We start from the raw sequence: 15257 nt of genomic DNA, 5'->3' as shown, positions 1-15257 counted from the left end.
GGTCCTAGATTACAAATTTACCAGTAATTACCAAAATTACAAAATGTACCTTAATCTCCCTATAGACTGGATTCAAGCTTCTCTGTTGAACTTTTGACCAGAGCAATAAGAAATGTCCGTATGCCTCTGAGATTTCCAGAGCCACATGGATGGGGATGGGATACACTCCCACAGGGAGCCTCAGGAGGAGAAAGGACCTATTTTGGACATTGTTTAGGCTGCTTCTAACCTTCACAGAACCTCATCGTTGCCTGCCGTTGTCCTCTGTCCCTCTAGTCGCCTACACTTACAAAGTGCAAGACAGAAAGCAACGTTTCTTTAGTAGTTTTGTTCAGCTTTGCCATGTGTCATATGGAAATGACCTTGGACCACTGAGTTGGGAGAACCCAGCAGATGTCAGCCACAGGATCCCAACCTGCTTACCAGCCTGTCTGCCTGGAGATCATTGCTTACATTGCATTCTATGTGAGACAAGAGCTGTTGACTGCATGACCTTCTTCTTTCCTCCCAAGGCCATGGCTTCCCTTTGAGAGTTCTTTAGAAAGTGTCAGCTCTCTCTTCCTAGTAGGGAAATAATTGATCTTTGCTTAAAGTTTCCATGTGAACGCCCTGTTCCCTGATCTCTCCACCAAGCCAATGTTGCTCTGGCTGAGTGATTGAGAAAGTAGGCTGGGCCTTTAGGCAACCCCACCATCACCACCACCACCACCACCATGGGGGCAAGGGGAGCTTGAGTTGGGTTGCATATTCCTACAACCAGTGAGATTTCAGTAGTTGGGAGGAAGAATGAAGAGCCAAGGCGTGTCAGCCGGATTGCGGCCAACTCTGATGAGCCAGCCCCGGAACGCGTCCCTGACAGTGGGAGTGTTTCTAGGGAAACAGCGGTGCCTTCTAGACCCATCTGTGGCTGTGGGCGTTGGATTACAGTATTCTCGGAAGGATACTGAGCCCCGTTGTTGGTGTCCTCTGATAGCAAAATCAAGAACATTTGGAAACTCCCCAGGAGCTCACCAGTGAAGCATTGTGGATCCCCAGGCCCTGCTAAAGGACTGGGGTCCTCTCCGTGCTCCTACCCTCTTTTCTCTGCACCCCAAATCTGCAAACCTTCTAGCCCTCTCCCCCCATTGCAGCTGCCATATTTGAAATAGACAGCAAATCCAATGAGTAGTAGAGAACTCAGTGGGCTCAAATAATTGGAAAATGATGAAACTCGGTGTCTGTCTGTGACTTCTCAGAGGCTTAGTTCAAACCAAGTCAAGTGGGTCTGGGGCAGAAGGGAGTGAACACAAGAAAGGCAGACTAGAGGTGGAAGTGTTCAGGATAAGGACTTAGGTGGAGAAGGAAGGGGTCAGTAGGTTTCCTCTAGACCTCCCCCGCCCCCTCCCCGCCCCTCCTGCCTCGTTTCCTTCTGTGTCCAAACTTCCTCTTCTACCTTTTTCAGAGTTCTGGAAAGAGTCAACACTTTTCCACCTCCCATTCACTTCTCAAGTCACATCCCAGTACTACATTGAAATTGCTTTTGACAAAGTCATCATGGGCCTCCTGCCTGCCTAATTTAATAGACATCGTAAAGTCTTTAATCTACAGGATCTCACCTTTTCCTTGAAACTCCTTATTCCCTTGGGCTCTGTGATTCCACACCCCAGAACATCCTCATCGCTCTCAACTGCTCCTAACTCCTTGCGGGAAACTCTTACTTCCCCCAGATGTAAGTGCCCCCAGGAATCCATCCTGGGCTGACTGCTCTCATTATACTCATCTCTCTGGCTGACCCCATCTACCTTTGGGTTCTAGCACCTACACATTGAGGACGTCCTAATTAATATCTCCAGCCCCAACTTCTGCCCTTAGCTTCAGGCTTACAGCCTCACGTCTTCTCCTGGATGTTCCCACAGGCCCTTCAGGCTGAATCTGACCCAAACTGAGTACATCTTTTTTCCCTGCAAATCTGCTCCTGTTCTTGTGCTGTGTCTCGGATCATGCTACCACCATCTGCCCAGACATGAGCTGAAGGCTGAGCATCTTCCTTTAATCCTCCTCTCCCTGAGTCCCCATCCCCAGCCCATTGCCAAGCCCTCCTCTCCAGTCCCAGCTCCTCTCACGTCTGAGTTCAGGCCTTGTCTCTTCCTCTGCAACAGCCTCCCACTGGGTTCCCTGGCTCAAATCTCACCCCCCCCCCCCAAACCTGTCTTCCACACCCGAAGTTACCTTTTAAAAAACTCACAGAGACTGTGTCATTGCCCTACTTAAAATCCTGAGATGACTCTCCATTGTGCACAAGATCAGGCATAAAGTCTAATGTTTGACACAGATCTGAGCTTTCTCCTCTGCCCACCTCTTCCAGCCCCACCCGCCACCATCCCTGTTCTGGAGTCTCTGTTTAGAGACTACAAGAGCTGCCTGTAGCTCCCCGTCCTGATCGTGTGTTTCTCACCTCTGTGTGTTGGCTCACTTTGTCCTCTCTGCTTGGAATTCCCTACCCAAACCTTCTTCCCCAGCCTCTACCCTTACCAATTCCTCTCCATCCTTTCAGATTCAGCTTTGGTGACCTCTCCTCTAGGAAGCCAGCCCCAGCTGGGGAGAACGCCCCTTTTCGCATGCATGTCTGTGTCATTGCATCACCACCCTGTAAAAGAATGTTCTGTTGTCTGAAAGTCTCTCTCTCATGAGACCAGTGGCTCTCAAATCTGGCTGAACTTTAAAATCACTTGGTTTCTAGCCCCAGAGATTATGACTTAATTGGTTTGGAAGGGGACCCGGGATCCTTTTTTTTTGGAAAGCTCCTTGGAGATTTCAATGTCCGTCCAGGGCCGAGAGCCACTGCACTAGACTGTGGGCTCCCCGAGGACAGATTGTGTTATTCATATTTGTGTCACCATGCCTAGAACAAGGCGGGGCACATGGCCGCAGCTCAGTGAAACCTCACTGATGCTTATTAACTAGGGAATCTGCTGGCCTTGTGTGTAATCCCTTTCTCCCTTGGTCAGTGGCTCCTAAAAGCAGATCAGCAGACCAACTGCATCAGAATCACTTGCAGAGCTTTTGAAAATACTGGTTCTGGGTCTCATCTGCAGAGATTCTGATGAGGAAGTGTGTAGTGGAGCCAGAATCTGCAAAAAGCTCTCCAGGTGCTAGTTTGGGGCAGCAAGGTTTGGGTAACACTAGTTTAGCTAATCCTGCACGTCTTTCCAAACTCATCTTTAGCATCACCTACTCCAGGAAGCCCTCCTTGACTGCTCACTTCCACCTCCTTACCATCCCTGCCACCCCACACCATGAGATCGACTAAGGGCCCCTCCTCTGTCGTCCCTTAGCATTCTCTGCTCCCCTCCATGCTTCACACTGTGTGCAGAGAGTCTGTTTACTTGTCTGGATCTTCCTGACTCTCCTTTCACCCACGCTGCAACTTCTTCCTACGTGTATGCACAGTTCTTAGGACAGCACCTAACACATACTAGGCACTCAGTAAAGATGAGCTGAAAAAGAAAGAAGAGGGAGGAAGCGTGGATGCTGCCCGTGATGTGGCGGAATCCCAGTACCTTCCGTTCCATCACAGGCCCACCTGTTACCTGTTTGCTTAACCTTCCACCTCCAGCATCCAAACTGCGAATGTAGAGCTGGAACCCTTCAACCCTGCCAAGTGGCTGCCTTGAGAATTAAATGAGTTAATATATAGAAAGACTGATCAGTGCTTGCAAGTAGAAGGCGTGGGGTAAGTGTTCACTCATGCTGTGGATGTTACCACTCCTGCCCTCTGCATTCCCACCCCAGCTCTAAAATGCCCTTGCTGGGCAGGCATCCACGCTTGCCGCCTTCTACGCTGAGTCTTCCCTGGGCTTTGCAGCGAGCAGAACCAGCTGTCTCATCTGCTCCCTTGCCATGGTCGGTCCCAGGCTTTTGGAAGTCCAGAGGGGGCCCCAGCTCTTGCATCCTTCTACTTTAATTGAAAATCAGTTTGCTTATCAACAAACAGAAAGTCAGCCTGCAGCAAAGCATCGATTTTTTTGACACAGGGCTCAGGAACCCTAGACCTGCCCTGCCTGCTCTCGCCTAAGGACAGGCTGGGCGCCAGCGATGACTCCCCACGGTGCTTAGGCAATGGCCCTTCTTTAGGTTTGGCTACAAGAAGTTGTGTGCGTGGCTGCACACACAGGTAGGACTACTGGATAGCTCTTTGTGTGGCTAAGTGTATTCGTTTCCTAGGGCTGTCATAACAAATTACGACAAACCAGGTGGCTTTAAGCAACAGAAATTTATTCTCTCACCGTTGGAGGCTGGAAGCCCAAAATCAAGGGGCTGGCAGGGCCGCTCGCCTCCCAAAGTTCTAAGCAAGGATCTTCCTTGCCTCTTCCAGCCCTGGTGGCTCCTGGCGTTCCTTTTCTTCTAGATGCATCACTCCAGTCTCTGCCTCTGTCTCTGTGTCTCTGTGTCTCTGTGGCCAAACCTCCCTCTCTTTTCTCTTATATGACACCAGTCATTGGGTTTAGGGCCCACCCTAACTCCAGAATGATTTCATCTCGAGGTCTCTAATTATGTCTGTGAGGACCCTACTTCCAAATAGGGTCACATTCGGAGGTTCCGGGTGGGCACAACTTTGGAGGGGACCACCATTCAAACTGCTACACTAAGTATTCGGGAAAGGGGGAAAGTATATTTATTATTTTCTAACAATAAGAGCCAAGGCGATCGTCTCTGAGAAAGTTTGCTTATTTCTCAATTTCTCTCCCCTGCTCTGAAAAAGGTTTGATGCAATTTACAGCAAACACACAGGACAGTTGTGTTGAACCGTTAAAACACAACCACAGGAGTCAGTTAATGAACAGGCAGAGGAGAGGGACCAGATATCCAGGATACGAGCTGCTCAGGTCTGGTTCTAGATGCCCTAGGAGTTAAAGGAGCAATAGACACGTGATGGATTATCGCCCCAACCTTCGACCGTCAGGAGAGAGACAAACTGTCCCTTGATCCTGAGCGGAGAAAGGAAGTTTCCCCAGGGAAACCCAGAATTTTAGGAAAACACAGAGGCCTTCCTGAGGGAGGTTCTTCTAGCGCCTCCCAGTAAGGGCTGAGACACAATGTGAACTTGTCTTCGCACAAAGCACGAAGGGGGAGGCCTGGGTCCCCGCAAATAGTTTTGTGATAAAAGGATGAAGTGCAGGGAAATTTAAAGGGTTAATACTTATCAGATCCCTTGGGGCAGGGGGGTAGTACCTCTTGGGGGATGTGAGTAGTACCAGTTGCTGTGTTCGCCACTTCATAAATATTTTCGCAACTCGGTCTCGTCAGTATAGTTCAGGTGCAGAGCTAGGCCTGGGGCACAGAGATAAGTCGAACACGTTTCCTGATCGTAAAGCAGCTGGGGTCCAGCAGAGAAAGGCCAAGTTGCAGTTGCTGGGAGGGCAGGAGCTGGAGAGCAGGCAAATCATAGATGAGGTCATCGAGAAGTTCCTAGACTTTCCATGGTGACCATCTCATAATGTATGTCAATGTCGAATCACTATGTTGTACACCTGAAACTAATATAATACTGCATGTCAACTCTACTTCAATAAAGAAAAGAAGTACTCCAAAGGAGGGCCTCACTGAAATTGCATCCTGGGAGTCTGGAATGTAAACCTTCAGGCTGCAGCAGGTTCAAATTTTTTTATTACCTGAATCCTGGTGGGCAAAAATAATTGTATTTCTTTCATATCTACGTTTTGTTTTTGCTCAAGCCTGCATTGTCTGATGTCAAAACTTGTCCTAATCATGGCCAGAGACATGCAGCAGCCAGCTTTGTGATTTTTCTCAGATATTACAGACCCAAACTCTGTCAATTTCGTTATCTACCCAACCCTAGGAACTTGATCGCCCGAGCTGATGCTAGAACCAGGGGGTTCACCCAGCCAGCACGTGCACCGCAGGGTCAGTGAGATGGAGTTGTACTTCCCTGTCTTTACCTGTCTCTGCTCTGGGCTGGTGTTTTATGAGACACCACGTGCCCTATCTGGTCCCTGGCTCCATGGTATCATCCTCTGAGGTGTCACCAGGTCTTCATCTGATCCCCAGCTGGAGGGACTCCTCCCCATCCTCTGCTGTGGCATCAGCTCTTTTTCAGTTAATTCTGTATCCTATTCAATAGCTAGTGTGCAGGCTCAGGGAGCCTCAGTGCCCTCGCCTCTGCTCTGGGACCACAAGAATTGTGGGGGCTTCTCTCTCCCTCTCACTCAACAGCACATTCACATCTCGTTTCTAACCCTTGCCTGCCACACCTCGATGGCTCAGGGGCCACCTCTGTGATACACCTGGGAAGTGAGGGATGCAAGTCTTCCCTGTGCTAAGTACCCCAAGCTTAAAGAGAGTCTGCTTCTCCCCCAGGGACTTGGTCTTAGAGGGCAGAAGGGCAGACTCCTCCAGGGGCACGGGGTAAGGTTACAGGTGCAAACTCCGGACCCAAGTTGGTTGAGTTCAACTCTCACCTCTACCGTTTATTAGCTGTGGGACTTTGGGCAAGTCACCGAAGAAGTTCCCGAAGCTCTTTGTCTCAACCCCTCGTCTGTAAAATGAGGATTATACGGCGCTGCCTCATAGGTTTAAGTGGGACAGTCCACACAAATGTAAATATATACGTGTGTCTCTTACAGAACAGAGCCCAGCACTCTGTACATGTTAGATAAGCCTGAGCTGTTAGGATTCTTAGGAATAGTATTCGAATTAGCATTATTCCATCTTCACCTCTTTTCCCTTCTCTCTCCCCTGACAGTTCAGAATCTCTCACCTTATCTCTTGAGATAAGGAAAAACCGTGCTCACACTGCAATCTTCCCATTACTTTCACCTACACCCAGACTACAGCTTTTTTTGTTTTTTTGGTTTAAAATGTAAGGCTTTGGCATCTGTGCTTTCAGTGGCCTTTTATGGCCACCCCCATCGATGCTGACTTCATGTTTCGCAGTCCAAATGGAGACAGATATGGGGCTAAGGTGCATGTGGGGAAGTGTGTGAGTTGAGTTCCCACGTCGTCCCTTCACTGGACAGTCTCCAGGAACCCTGGCTGGGAGGTTTGGGGAGAAGCTGTGCCCTGGCAGTAGCTGCATCTCTGCGTTTGCATTCCTGTGCAGGACTCAGGAATTGACATCGGGGACATCACTGCAAGGAAGGCTCTGAGGAAACAGCTGCAGTGCAAGACCTTCCGCTGGTACCTGGTCAGCGTGTACCCAGAGATGAGGATGTACTCGGACATCATTGCCTACGGGGTGGTAAGGAGCCAGCCCCTCTGGGTTCCAGTCGGACACAGACAGAGAGCAAGACCAGAGAGAGGCGTAGAGAGTTGGGGGAAGGAGGGAGAGAGCCACTCGGCCTCACACAAGGCCCTGCAGTAGACCTATGAGTGCGAGGCAGCCTTTGCTTTCATAGCTGGAACCCCTCTATGCCCTGGACAGAGGCGCCTGGTCTCTCCTGTAGAGTCCTCAGCAATTCGGCTCTAGCCCCAAACCTGCACATTCCACTCCATCAAACAAAAACCTGCAGTTAGGTTAAGATTGCAAGGAAATGTAACAAACACCCACTGTTCCCCGAGCTTGGGTGCCTGGGGTTCCAGCCACCAGCCTGCATGCCTCCCCCACCCACAGGGCTTATGCCTCTACTTACACACAGAGTCGCCCGGAAGGGAATTCTGGGGTGTACGAGCTTCCTGACTTCGCTGTGCTTTGAGGGGTGCTCTAGGACTTCTTGTTGATCGGCACAGAGCGTTCCTCCCAGTGGAGGGGCAAAGCGCAGGGTTTGGGTCCAGTCTTTACCAGACTCCTTCCCTGGCAAGTGTCTTAACGTCTATGGGCCTCAGTTTCTTCATATGTTAAGTGGAGTGAAATAATACTGTCCTCACTGGGTAGAAGAAAGTCTAAGACACAGAAAGGTATTTTCTGTCTAAGGTTAAACTGCTTTGAATGTGATCAACTCTCCCAATCTTCCAATATTCCCAGGACCATGCAACTCTCAAGGTATTGTAAAGGATGCCTGATTGACTTGTGGATGCCTCACCTGGTTTTTGCTGACTGAACACATATAGTTTTTCTACTGACAGTTCAGCCCTCAAAACTACCCCCTGGGGCGACCTCAATTACCCTCCATGTTACAGATGGGGAAACAGAGAGGCAAAGTGACTTACCCATGTTCACACAGGTAATCAACAGTGAGATGGAGTCTAAAACATCGGCTTCTGACATTACTCTGATTCCTCCCTTTGGAGAGCATCCCCTCAGACCTTTCAATATCCCAGGATGAAAACTTGAAGGAAGAACTGAGGCCTCTTCCTTTGATGACCTGGGGTCTGAACTGAGTTCAAGACCTGCTTCAGCAGGAAGATAATGGGCACAGCATCTCCCTGGGAGGGAAGAGTCCTTGCTGAAGGGTTGGCCTCAGTGTTGTCTGTGGGCCTCCCAACTCTAACATCCTAGGATTCTAAAGGAGAGAGAGCCGAGATCCTGGGAACTCTCCCTTCTCCCCTTCCACAGGGCCTCTGTAGTCCTGGAGGCCAGCCTGTAGGAGGGGCTCATATCCTCCCACAAGAGTCTCCCTGGCATGGTTGACATGTTCTGAGAGAACCACCTGGTGGCCTCTTGCTTCTCCACTTCTCAGTCTGGTATAAATCGGGTATCGGAAAACTCCTCAGCTGGTGCTGCCCAGCTATTACGTGAGCCGCCAGATCCTGTTGTCACCATGGAAACACATTGGCCCTTGAGGTGCCCATTAGCCCCATCTACCTCCCCAGAACCATCCTGAAGACACAGCAGCTACTGGTGCCCCCACACTGCTCAAGTTGTGTGTGCTGCTTGGCCATCGTTGGGCCCAGTCCAAAAGGGATAGCTATGCTTCCGTGGCTCCAGAGGAACTATTGGCCCCAAACCTCTGTGAGCCAGGGCAAGCTTCTGGATTCATGTTCTCACCTAGCTGTCAGCTGTGGCTGAACAGTATTAGCCAAACTCAGCCAGAGAGGCAGGGAAAGCAGTAACAGTGGAGGTGTGTGCATGTGGCCATTGCGATTCTGGGTCTTGGCCAAAGGCATTCTTGTGTTCCGACTAAAAGAGTCTCATCTTATGAACACATATAGCAGATTTACCATGCAGCCACCTCACTGCCACACCCAGAAACCTTCAGGTGGTCAAATAGAAGGGGCTTATACAGGGCTGTGATCTCGACCTCTCTGAGTCCATAGCTGGTGCTGTTTTCCCTCTGTCATGCTGAAAAGCCGTCCACTCATCATCCCAGAGGGCTGAGCTGTGTTAGCCATACCTGGGGCTGGCAGAGGTCTCTGAGCCCCTGAATGTTCAACTTCCAGCCACTGTTCAGGCCCTGGCCAGCCTCCCCTCTCTCCTGCCTCCTCCATGGGCTGGGCTCCGACATGAGCAGAGATGCACTTGCTTGTCAAGGAGCATAAAGAACTCTTAATGGGAGCAATAGGGTGAAGCTGTGCAAAGCAGGATGCAGCCACAAGAGTGTGAGGATTTTCTGGGGAATCATTCTTCCTGGTGATTATTTTTATTCTGAAATGGAGAGACCAGATATCTTCTCAGGGACGGAGTTTCTGTTTTCTTGGTCCCTTCCAACTCATGCCTCAGCCGCATGGCGCAGGTCAAATAACCCCTGGGACAAGTGGCAAGTCTATATAACCCAGCCCACTAATCCACTAATACGTCCCATTAGTGCCTCCTGCAGACGGAAGAGCCTGTGGACCCCATTGTGAGGGCATGGGCTTCCCTTGGATCATTGTGCTTCGTGTCTGAGGGACAGGGTGGCCTTGGATTAGTCCCAACACTGGTGCTGACAGTGGAGCTGGAGTAGCATCTGGAGACAGGCATGCCTGACTTCTAACATTAGCCTTGCTACTTACTTGCTGTGTGACTTTGACAGTTTGCAAAACCCTGAAGCTTGTGGGCACAGCATTGCACGGGCATCTCTCGTGGTCTCAGGAGGGTCACCATTTGCGTGATGGGAGGAGCTTGGGCTTTGGAGGAGACAGACTCCAGCTCTGCCGCTTGTCCAGCTGGGATGACATTCATGTGGGAATGCCACTCATCTGTTCATGGTATTCCTTTATTCATTCCTCTTGTCTTCACTGTCTAATCTGTGCCGGGGCCAGCCCGTGTCATAGGCAGTGAGGAAGACTGAGACCCAGTCTGGTGACTAGTAGAGAAGACAGACAAGGGAAGAAGCAAGAGAAATGGAAGTGCTGGGGAAGCATAGAGTGGTGGCCTCTCATCCAGACTTAGGTCAGCAAAGGCTTCCGGAGTGATGGAGAAGCCGAGAACCAGAGGAGGAGGAGGACTCAGTCAGGCAAAGGAAGCTCGATGCAGTGGGAATGGCATCACACAGTGAGAGGGGAGGCAGAGCATCTTACTACTCCACACTTCCTTCATCCTTAATAGAGATCATGCTACTGGCCCGTCTGGGTTGTTTTGAGGATTAGGTGGGATAACTCAGGGAAAGCACTTCCATGGTACCCGGCGCATAGATGCAATCAATGGGAGATGCAATCAATAAAAGCTAGCTTCCCCACATGGCTTTCAGGAAGGTTATAGCAGCAATAATAGCAGCTAACAATTAGTGCACATTTGCTCTTTGCCACGCTCTGTGCTAAGCACTTGTAGATACCGTTCCACTTAATCCTCAAAGCAGCCCTATGAGGTCAGCACTATCATGGTCCCTGTTTGAGAGAGAAGGAAACAGACGAGAAGTTATATTGCTTTGTCCGTGACCACACAGCTGCAGCCAGGATTCCAGCTCAGCCTCTCTCTCCCAACCGCATCAATCGACCACCTGCTTAACGGGGGAGGGATGCTACAGAGCCTCAGAAGACTTTATCAAAAAGCGCCACCCACCCCCTCCCCGAGAGGTCAACTTTGAGAACCCACGAGAGAGCCAAGGCTGACATCAGGGCACTCTGGACCTTTTTCTTTGCAACAGCAATTAGGAGGTCTCACTAATGGATTACAGTGCTCAGCTTTAGATGTGACACCCAGGCCTCTGGGCTGCAGGAAAAGTCCAAAGTGTATTTACATATGCTCCTCCCACACAGGCAAGCCAAATAGTTGTTTATAATAAAGGATTTGCTGCATAGATGCCTCTGGGGCCCCTGCCTAGGGAGCTGACACATGTTCATGTTCCTTTAGAACCCCTAAACTGCAAGTTTGGGGTTGAGCTGCAACCCCCAATAGAAGAAGCTCGAGAGGAAAAAACTGGACTCTGGTCCTTGTCTCCTGTCCAGAACAGGGTGTGCAGAGAGCACACGTGTTCCTCTGGTATCTGCTCCTTTTCATGGCCCTTACTTGGGCTCATTGAACCCCTGCCACAAGCCATCAGGACTGCCAAAGCTCAGCCACTGCCTGTCTCTGACCTTCCCCTGGATAGATGACCCCTGTGGTCCATTGCCCTGGTCTTCCTTGGATTCCAATCTCCATCTCCTGTTCTAAACAGAGTGCTTTTGGTTGCTAAGAAGAGCTATTTAAGCTAGCACAAGTTAACATGGGTAAAAGTCCCACAAACTCTCTTATGGGCACAGGAACTGAGGTCCAGCTGGACAGGGGCTCTTGAGCTGGGAAGCCACTAAAACTACAGCGGGGGCTGGAAGATCTCTCTTGTCTCTAATTCTGTCTGCCTCATTCTTCATCTCATCCTTGATCTCAACTGGGTTTCTCTGCTTATGAATGGCCCAAAGACCCCCCACACCCAACCTATATGGCCTCATGATGCTAGTGGCCACTACCCACTGACCACAGTCTCTGGATGTCTCATCTAGACTCCTAGGACAAAATAAGAGAATGATGAGAGGGTCACATTCCAGAGAGAAAAAGACAGAGGAGACAGAAGGAAAGAAAGAGAATTATTAATTCATTCTAAACTGCAGATTTGTGCCCACTGTGGTCTATTCAACTGTAGTAGGTGAGCAGGGCCACGTACACTCTAAGCTGCCCTTTCCAAGGGCGAGAGTGAGCTTATGCCAGAAGGGGACATTGAGTGTTGGCTTTCTGACCTAGACATGGTAAGACATTGTTCATGGTACCCAGACATTGCTTCTGTTGATTGCCATGTGCCAGGTGAGGGTAAGAGATGCCTCTCTCTTCTCCTGCTTCCACCCTGGCTCCCTTCTCTCTTGTTCACCTCCCAGACCTCCCACTCTGGAGAACCCTCATCAGCTGGACCACCACTGGGGCCTGGCCAACCACTGCTGGATCTGCAGGAGGCAGAGAAGGCCTGGTCCCAGAGCATGTCCCATGCCTGAAAACAGCTAATATCTTGCCTACTTCTCCCAACCCTCAAGAGCAAAGACTTCTATCCAGGGACCCTTGAAGGCAATTGTGCCACCCTTGTGGAAATGGAGAGGGTGGAAAACCTAGCACCATCTTATATGTGTGCATGAGTGTTTATCTCCTATTTTTACTTAGACAGTCCCAGCTCCCCAAACCCAGCTCGCTGTTTAACAACATGTGAATGCTTCCCCTTCAAAGGAGACTGGTCTTCCCTCAGCACCTTTGGGCCAGGCAGAAGATGGTGCTTGTTGGTTTCCACAGTATTCAAGGGGCCTTGGGTTGATTATGGAAATGGAGCCCGTCTCAGTGGAATGCTTGTTTCTCTTGATTTAATGCACTTCTTTCTCTGTTCCTATCTCTTTGATGTGGTTGTCTCTCCTCTGGCTGCAGCTGCAGAACTCTCTGAAGACCGATTTGTGTCTTGATCAGGGTCCAGACACAGAGAATGTTCCCATCGTGTACATCTGCCATGGGATGACGCCCCAGGTGAGTTCCCTGAGACATCCCTGTGCCAGGGGTGTGCACGAGTGTGTCTGCGGTGAGGAAGGATAGCTAAACTCTGTCATGGCTGCTCTGGGCCCGGCCTCGGGGGCTTCTCATTAGGAAGTATCCTCATGAGCCAAAGAGGAGAGTCACACCTGCCTTACCTGGAAGGAGGCTGTGGGAACGGATGCTGGGACACCAGGATTCTCTGGGGTGGGGAGTGAGGAAGGTGATACATTTCTAAAGAAGGACATTTGCCTCCTTTGGAGAGGCCGTGAGTAAATCACAGCCCTGTTTCTGGCAGCCATGCCCTTCCCTAGTAGGAGGGACCCCTAGGGTTCTCCCCCAGCTCCCTGACATCTCCCTTCACCATTTCACGGCCTTCAGGCTCTGCCCTTTGGTAGATCACAGCTGGGGCCAAAATTTCTAGCCATGAGATCCTTCCTAGCTCTTCTGACCTTCTCCTGGTGGAGAATGAAGGGCTACCAGGAAAATAAGTTATCCTAGAAAAGTTCTTCGTTAATAGCCTGGGCTTCGGATATCCAAAGAGGATGTCAAGGCACAGGCAAGAGAAATGGTGTATTCAACAAAGTACAATGGACAACCATTGACCAAGAATGCCATGGACTGACCTGTTCTGAATTGACAGTGTTTTCGGAGTTTACTTATCTCACCTCTAGAAGTGCACAATGATTTTGAAAAAAGATATTTTGGGATAGAAGATACTTATATTTGTGCAATTGCAATTCAGTAATTAAAAGAGTTGTTACCCACCAAAGGATATTGTGAAGGATATTGTGACATATGTGTCACCTTGCGTGCTATGCTGAGTTCCTTGCGATTGTCCACTGTGATCTCTACCACCTCATCCATTTTGTGGGCCAAGCTGCTATGACATCATTGACCGGTCACTCGCAAGTCAGCAGATGACACTATCCCCACACCAGGCAGTATTGCCACTCACTCTTCATCATCACAATGGTGTGACATTTTTAGTGGGTGACTATTTTATGTAAATTTTTTGACGTATACATATATGCAGAAAAGAGACAAACTGTAAATATACAGATTAATGAATTTTCACAGCAAACACATCCCTGTAACCAGCACCCAGATCAAGAAAAAGGGCAGTATTGCCTGATTTTGAATTTTGCATAAATAAGATTATGGGGTATATGCTTTCTCGTGTTGGCTTCTTTCTTTCTTTCATCATTGTATTTGTGAAGTATATGTAGTTGTAATTTGTTCATTTTTATTGCTATGTAACATGCCACCTTATGAACATGCCGTATTCGCAATATATTCTGCTGTTGATGGACACTTGCGTATTGCCAGTTTGGGAATGTTATGAATACCGCCGCCATGAGCATCCTTGTTCATGTCTTCTGGTGCGCATATATACTCATTTCTTTTGGGTTTATACCTAGGAGTCGAATTGCTGAGTCATATGGTTGACAAATGTTCACTGTTAAGAGACATTGCCTGTATTAGTCTGCTAGGCTGCCATGACAAAATGCCACAGGCTGGATAGCTAATAACAGAAATTTATTTTCTCATAGTTCCTGAGGCTGGGAAGTCTGAGATCAAAGTGCCAGCCCATTTGGTTTCTGGTGAGAGCTCTCTTTCTGGCTTGCAGGTGGTCACCTCACTGTCTCCTCACATAGCTGGTGAGAGAGAGAGAGAGAGAGTTTGAACTAGAGGGGACAGAGAAAGTGAGACAGGATGGAGGCAGGTTGTTGGACCTCTTGGATTCTACGAGCCAGGACCATAGAGCTGTTCAGTTGTGAACACGCACTATTCCTCAAAAGGGAGGAATGATGCTGAAGACAATTCAGAGATCATCAGAGCCACCCCTCCCACCACAGGCCCAGGGCAAGGCTGTTTCCTCAAAGGGTGGGCCTGCCTCTTGGGTTTCAGTGGGCCACGCCAGCCCCGCCCAATGTGGGCAGGGCCACCCCAGAGAGCCAAAGGGATGGGCAGCCCCACAGAGCCATGTGGGAGATGCTGACACCCCAGGTCGCCTGGAGGGCAGAGCATCAAGTGAAAGAGGATTATTCTCAAGGTTTAAGATCTGATGGTGTTTGCCTTGCTGAGTTTTGGACTTGCTTGGGACCCAGTAGCACTTTCTTCCTTCCAATTTCTCCCTTTTGGAATGGGATTGTCTATCCTATGCCTGTTCCACCATTGTATGTCAGAAGCAAATAACTTGTCGGCTTTCCCAGGTTCACAGCTGGAGAGAAATTTTGCCTCAGGATGCATCGTACCTCGACTCTCACCCATATCTGATTCAGATGATATTTAGATGAGATTTGGACTTTAGACTTTAGAGCAGTTGCTGGAATGAGTTAAAACTCTGGGGGCTGTCAGGATAAAGTGAATATATTTTGCGTGGGAGAAGAAAATGGATTTTGAAGGGCTGGGGCAGAATATACTGAAGACTGACTTGTGTGCCCCCAAAATTCAGATGTTGAAGCCCTCATCCTGACTGTAT

General features: G+C 49.5%; 1 protein-coding gene across 3 annotated transcripts in view; it reads left to right on the top strand.

The window, feature by feature from the left end:
- Positions 1-15257, top strand: part of GALNT18 (polypeptide N-acetylgalactosaminyltransferase 18) — a 340368-nt gene that overhangs the window by 279839 nt on the left and 45272 nt on the right. For all 3 annotated transcript variants that reach the window (XM_044752049.2, XM_014844172.3, XM_014844174.3), the window contains 2 exons: positions 7100-7237; positions 12674-12769. In XM_044752049.2, coding sequence (XP_044607984.1) covers positions 7100-7237; positions 12674-12769 — 234 coding nt within the window. The remainder of the gene's footprint in view (positions 1-7099; positions 7238-12673; positions 12770-15257) is intronic.

This window comes from Equus asinus, chromosome 20 (assembly GCF_041296235.1).
Source record: "Equus asinus isolate D_3611 breed Donkey chromosome 20, EquAss-T2T_v2, whole genome shotgun sequence".
Lineage (NCBI taxonomy): Eukaryota > Metazoa > Chordata > Mammalia > Perissodactyla > Equidae > Equus > Equus asinus.
This window is presented reverse-complemented; position numbering and strand designations above follow the sequence as displayed.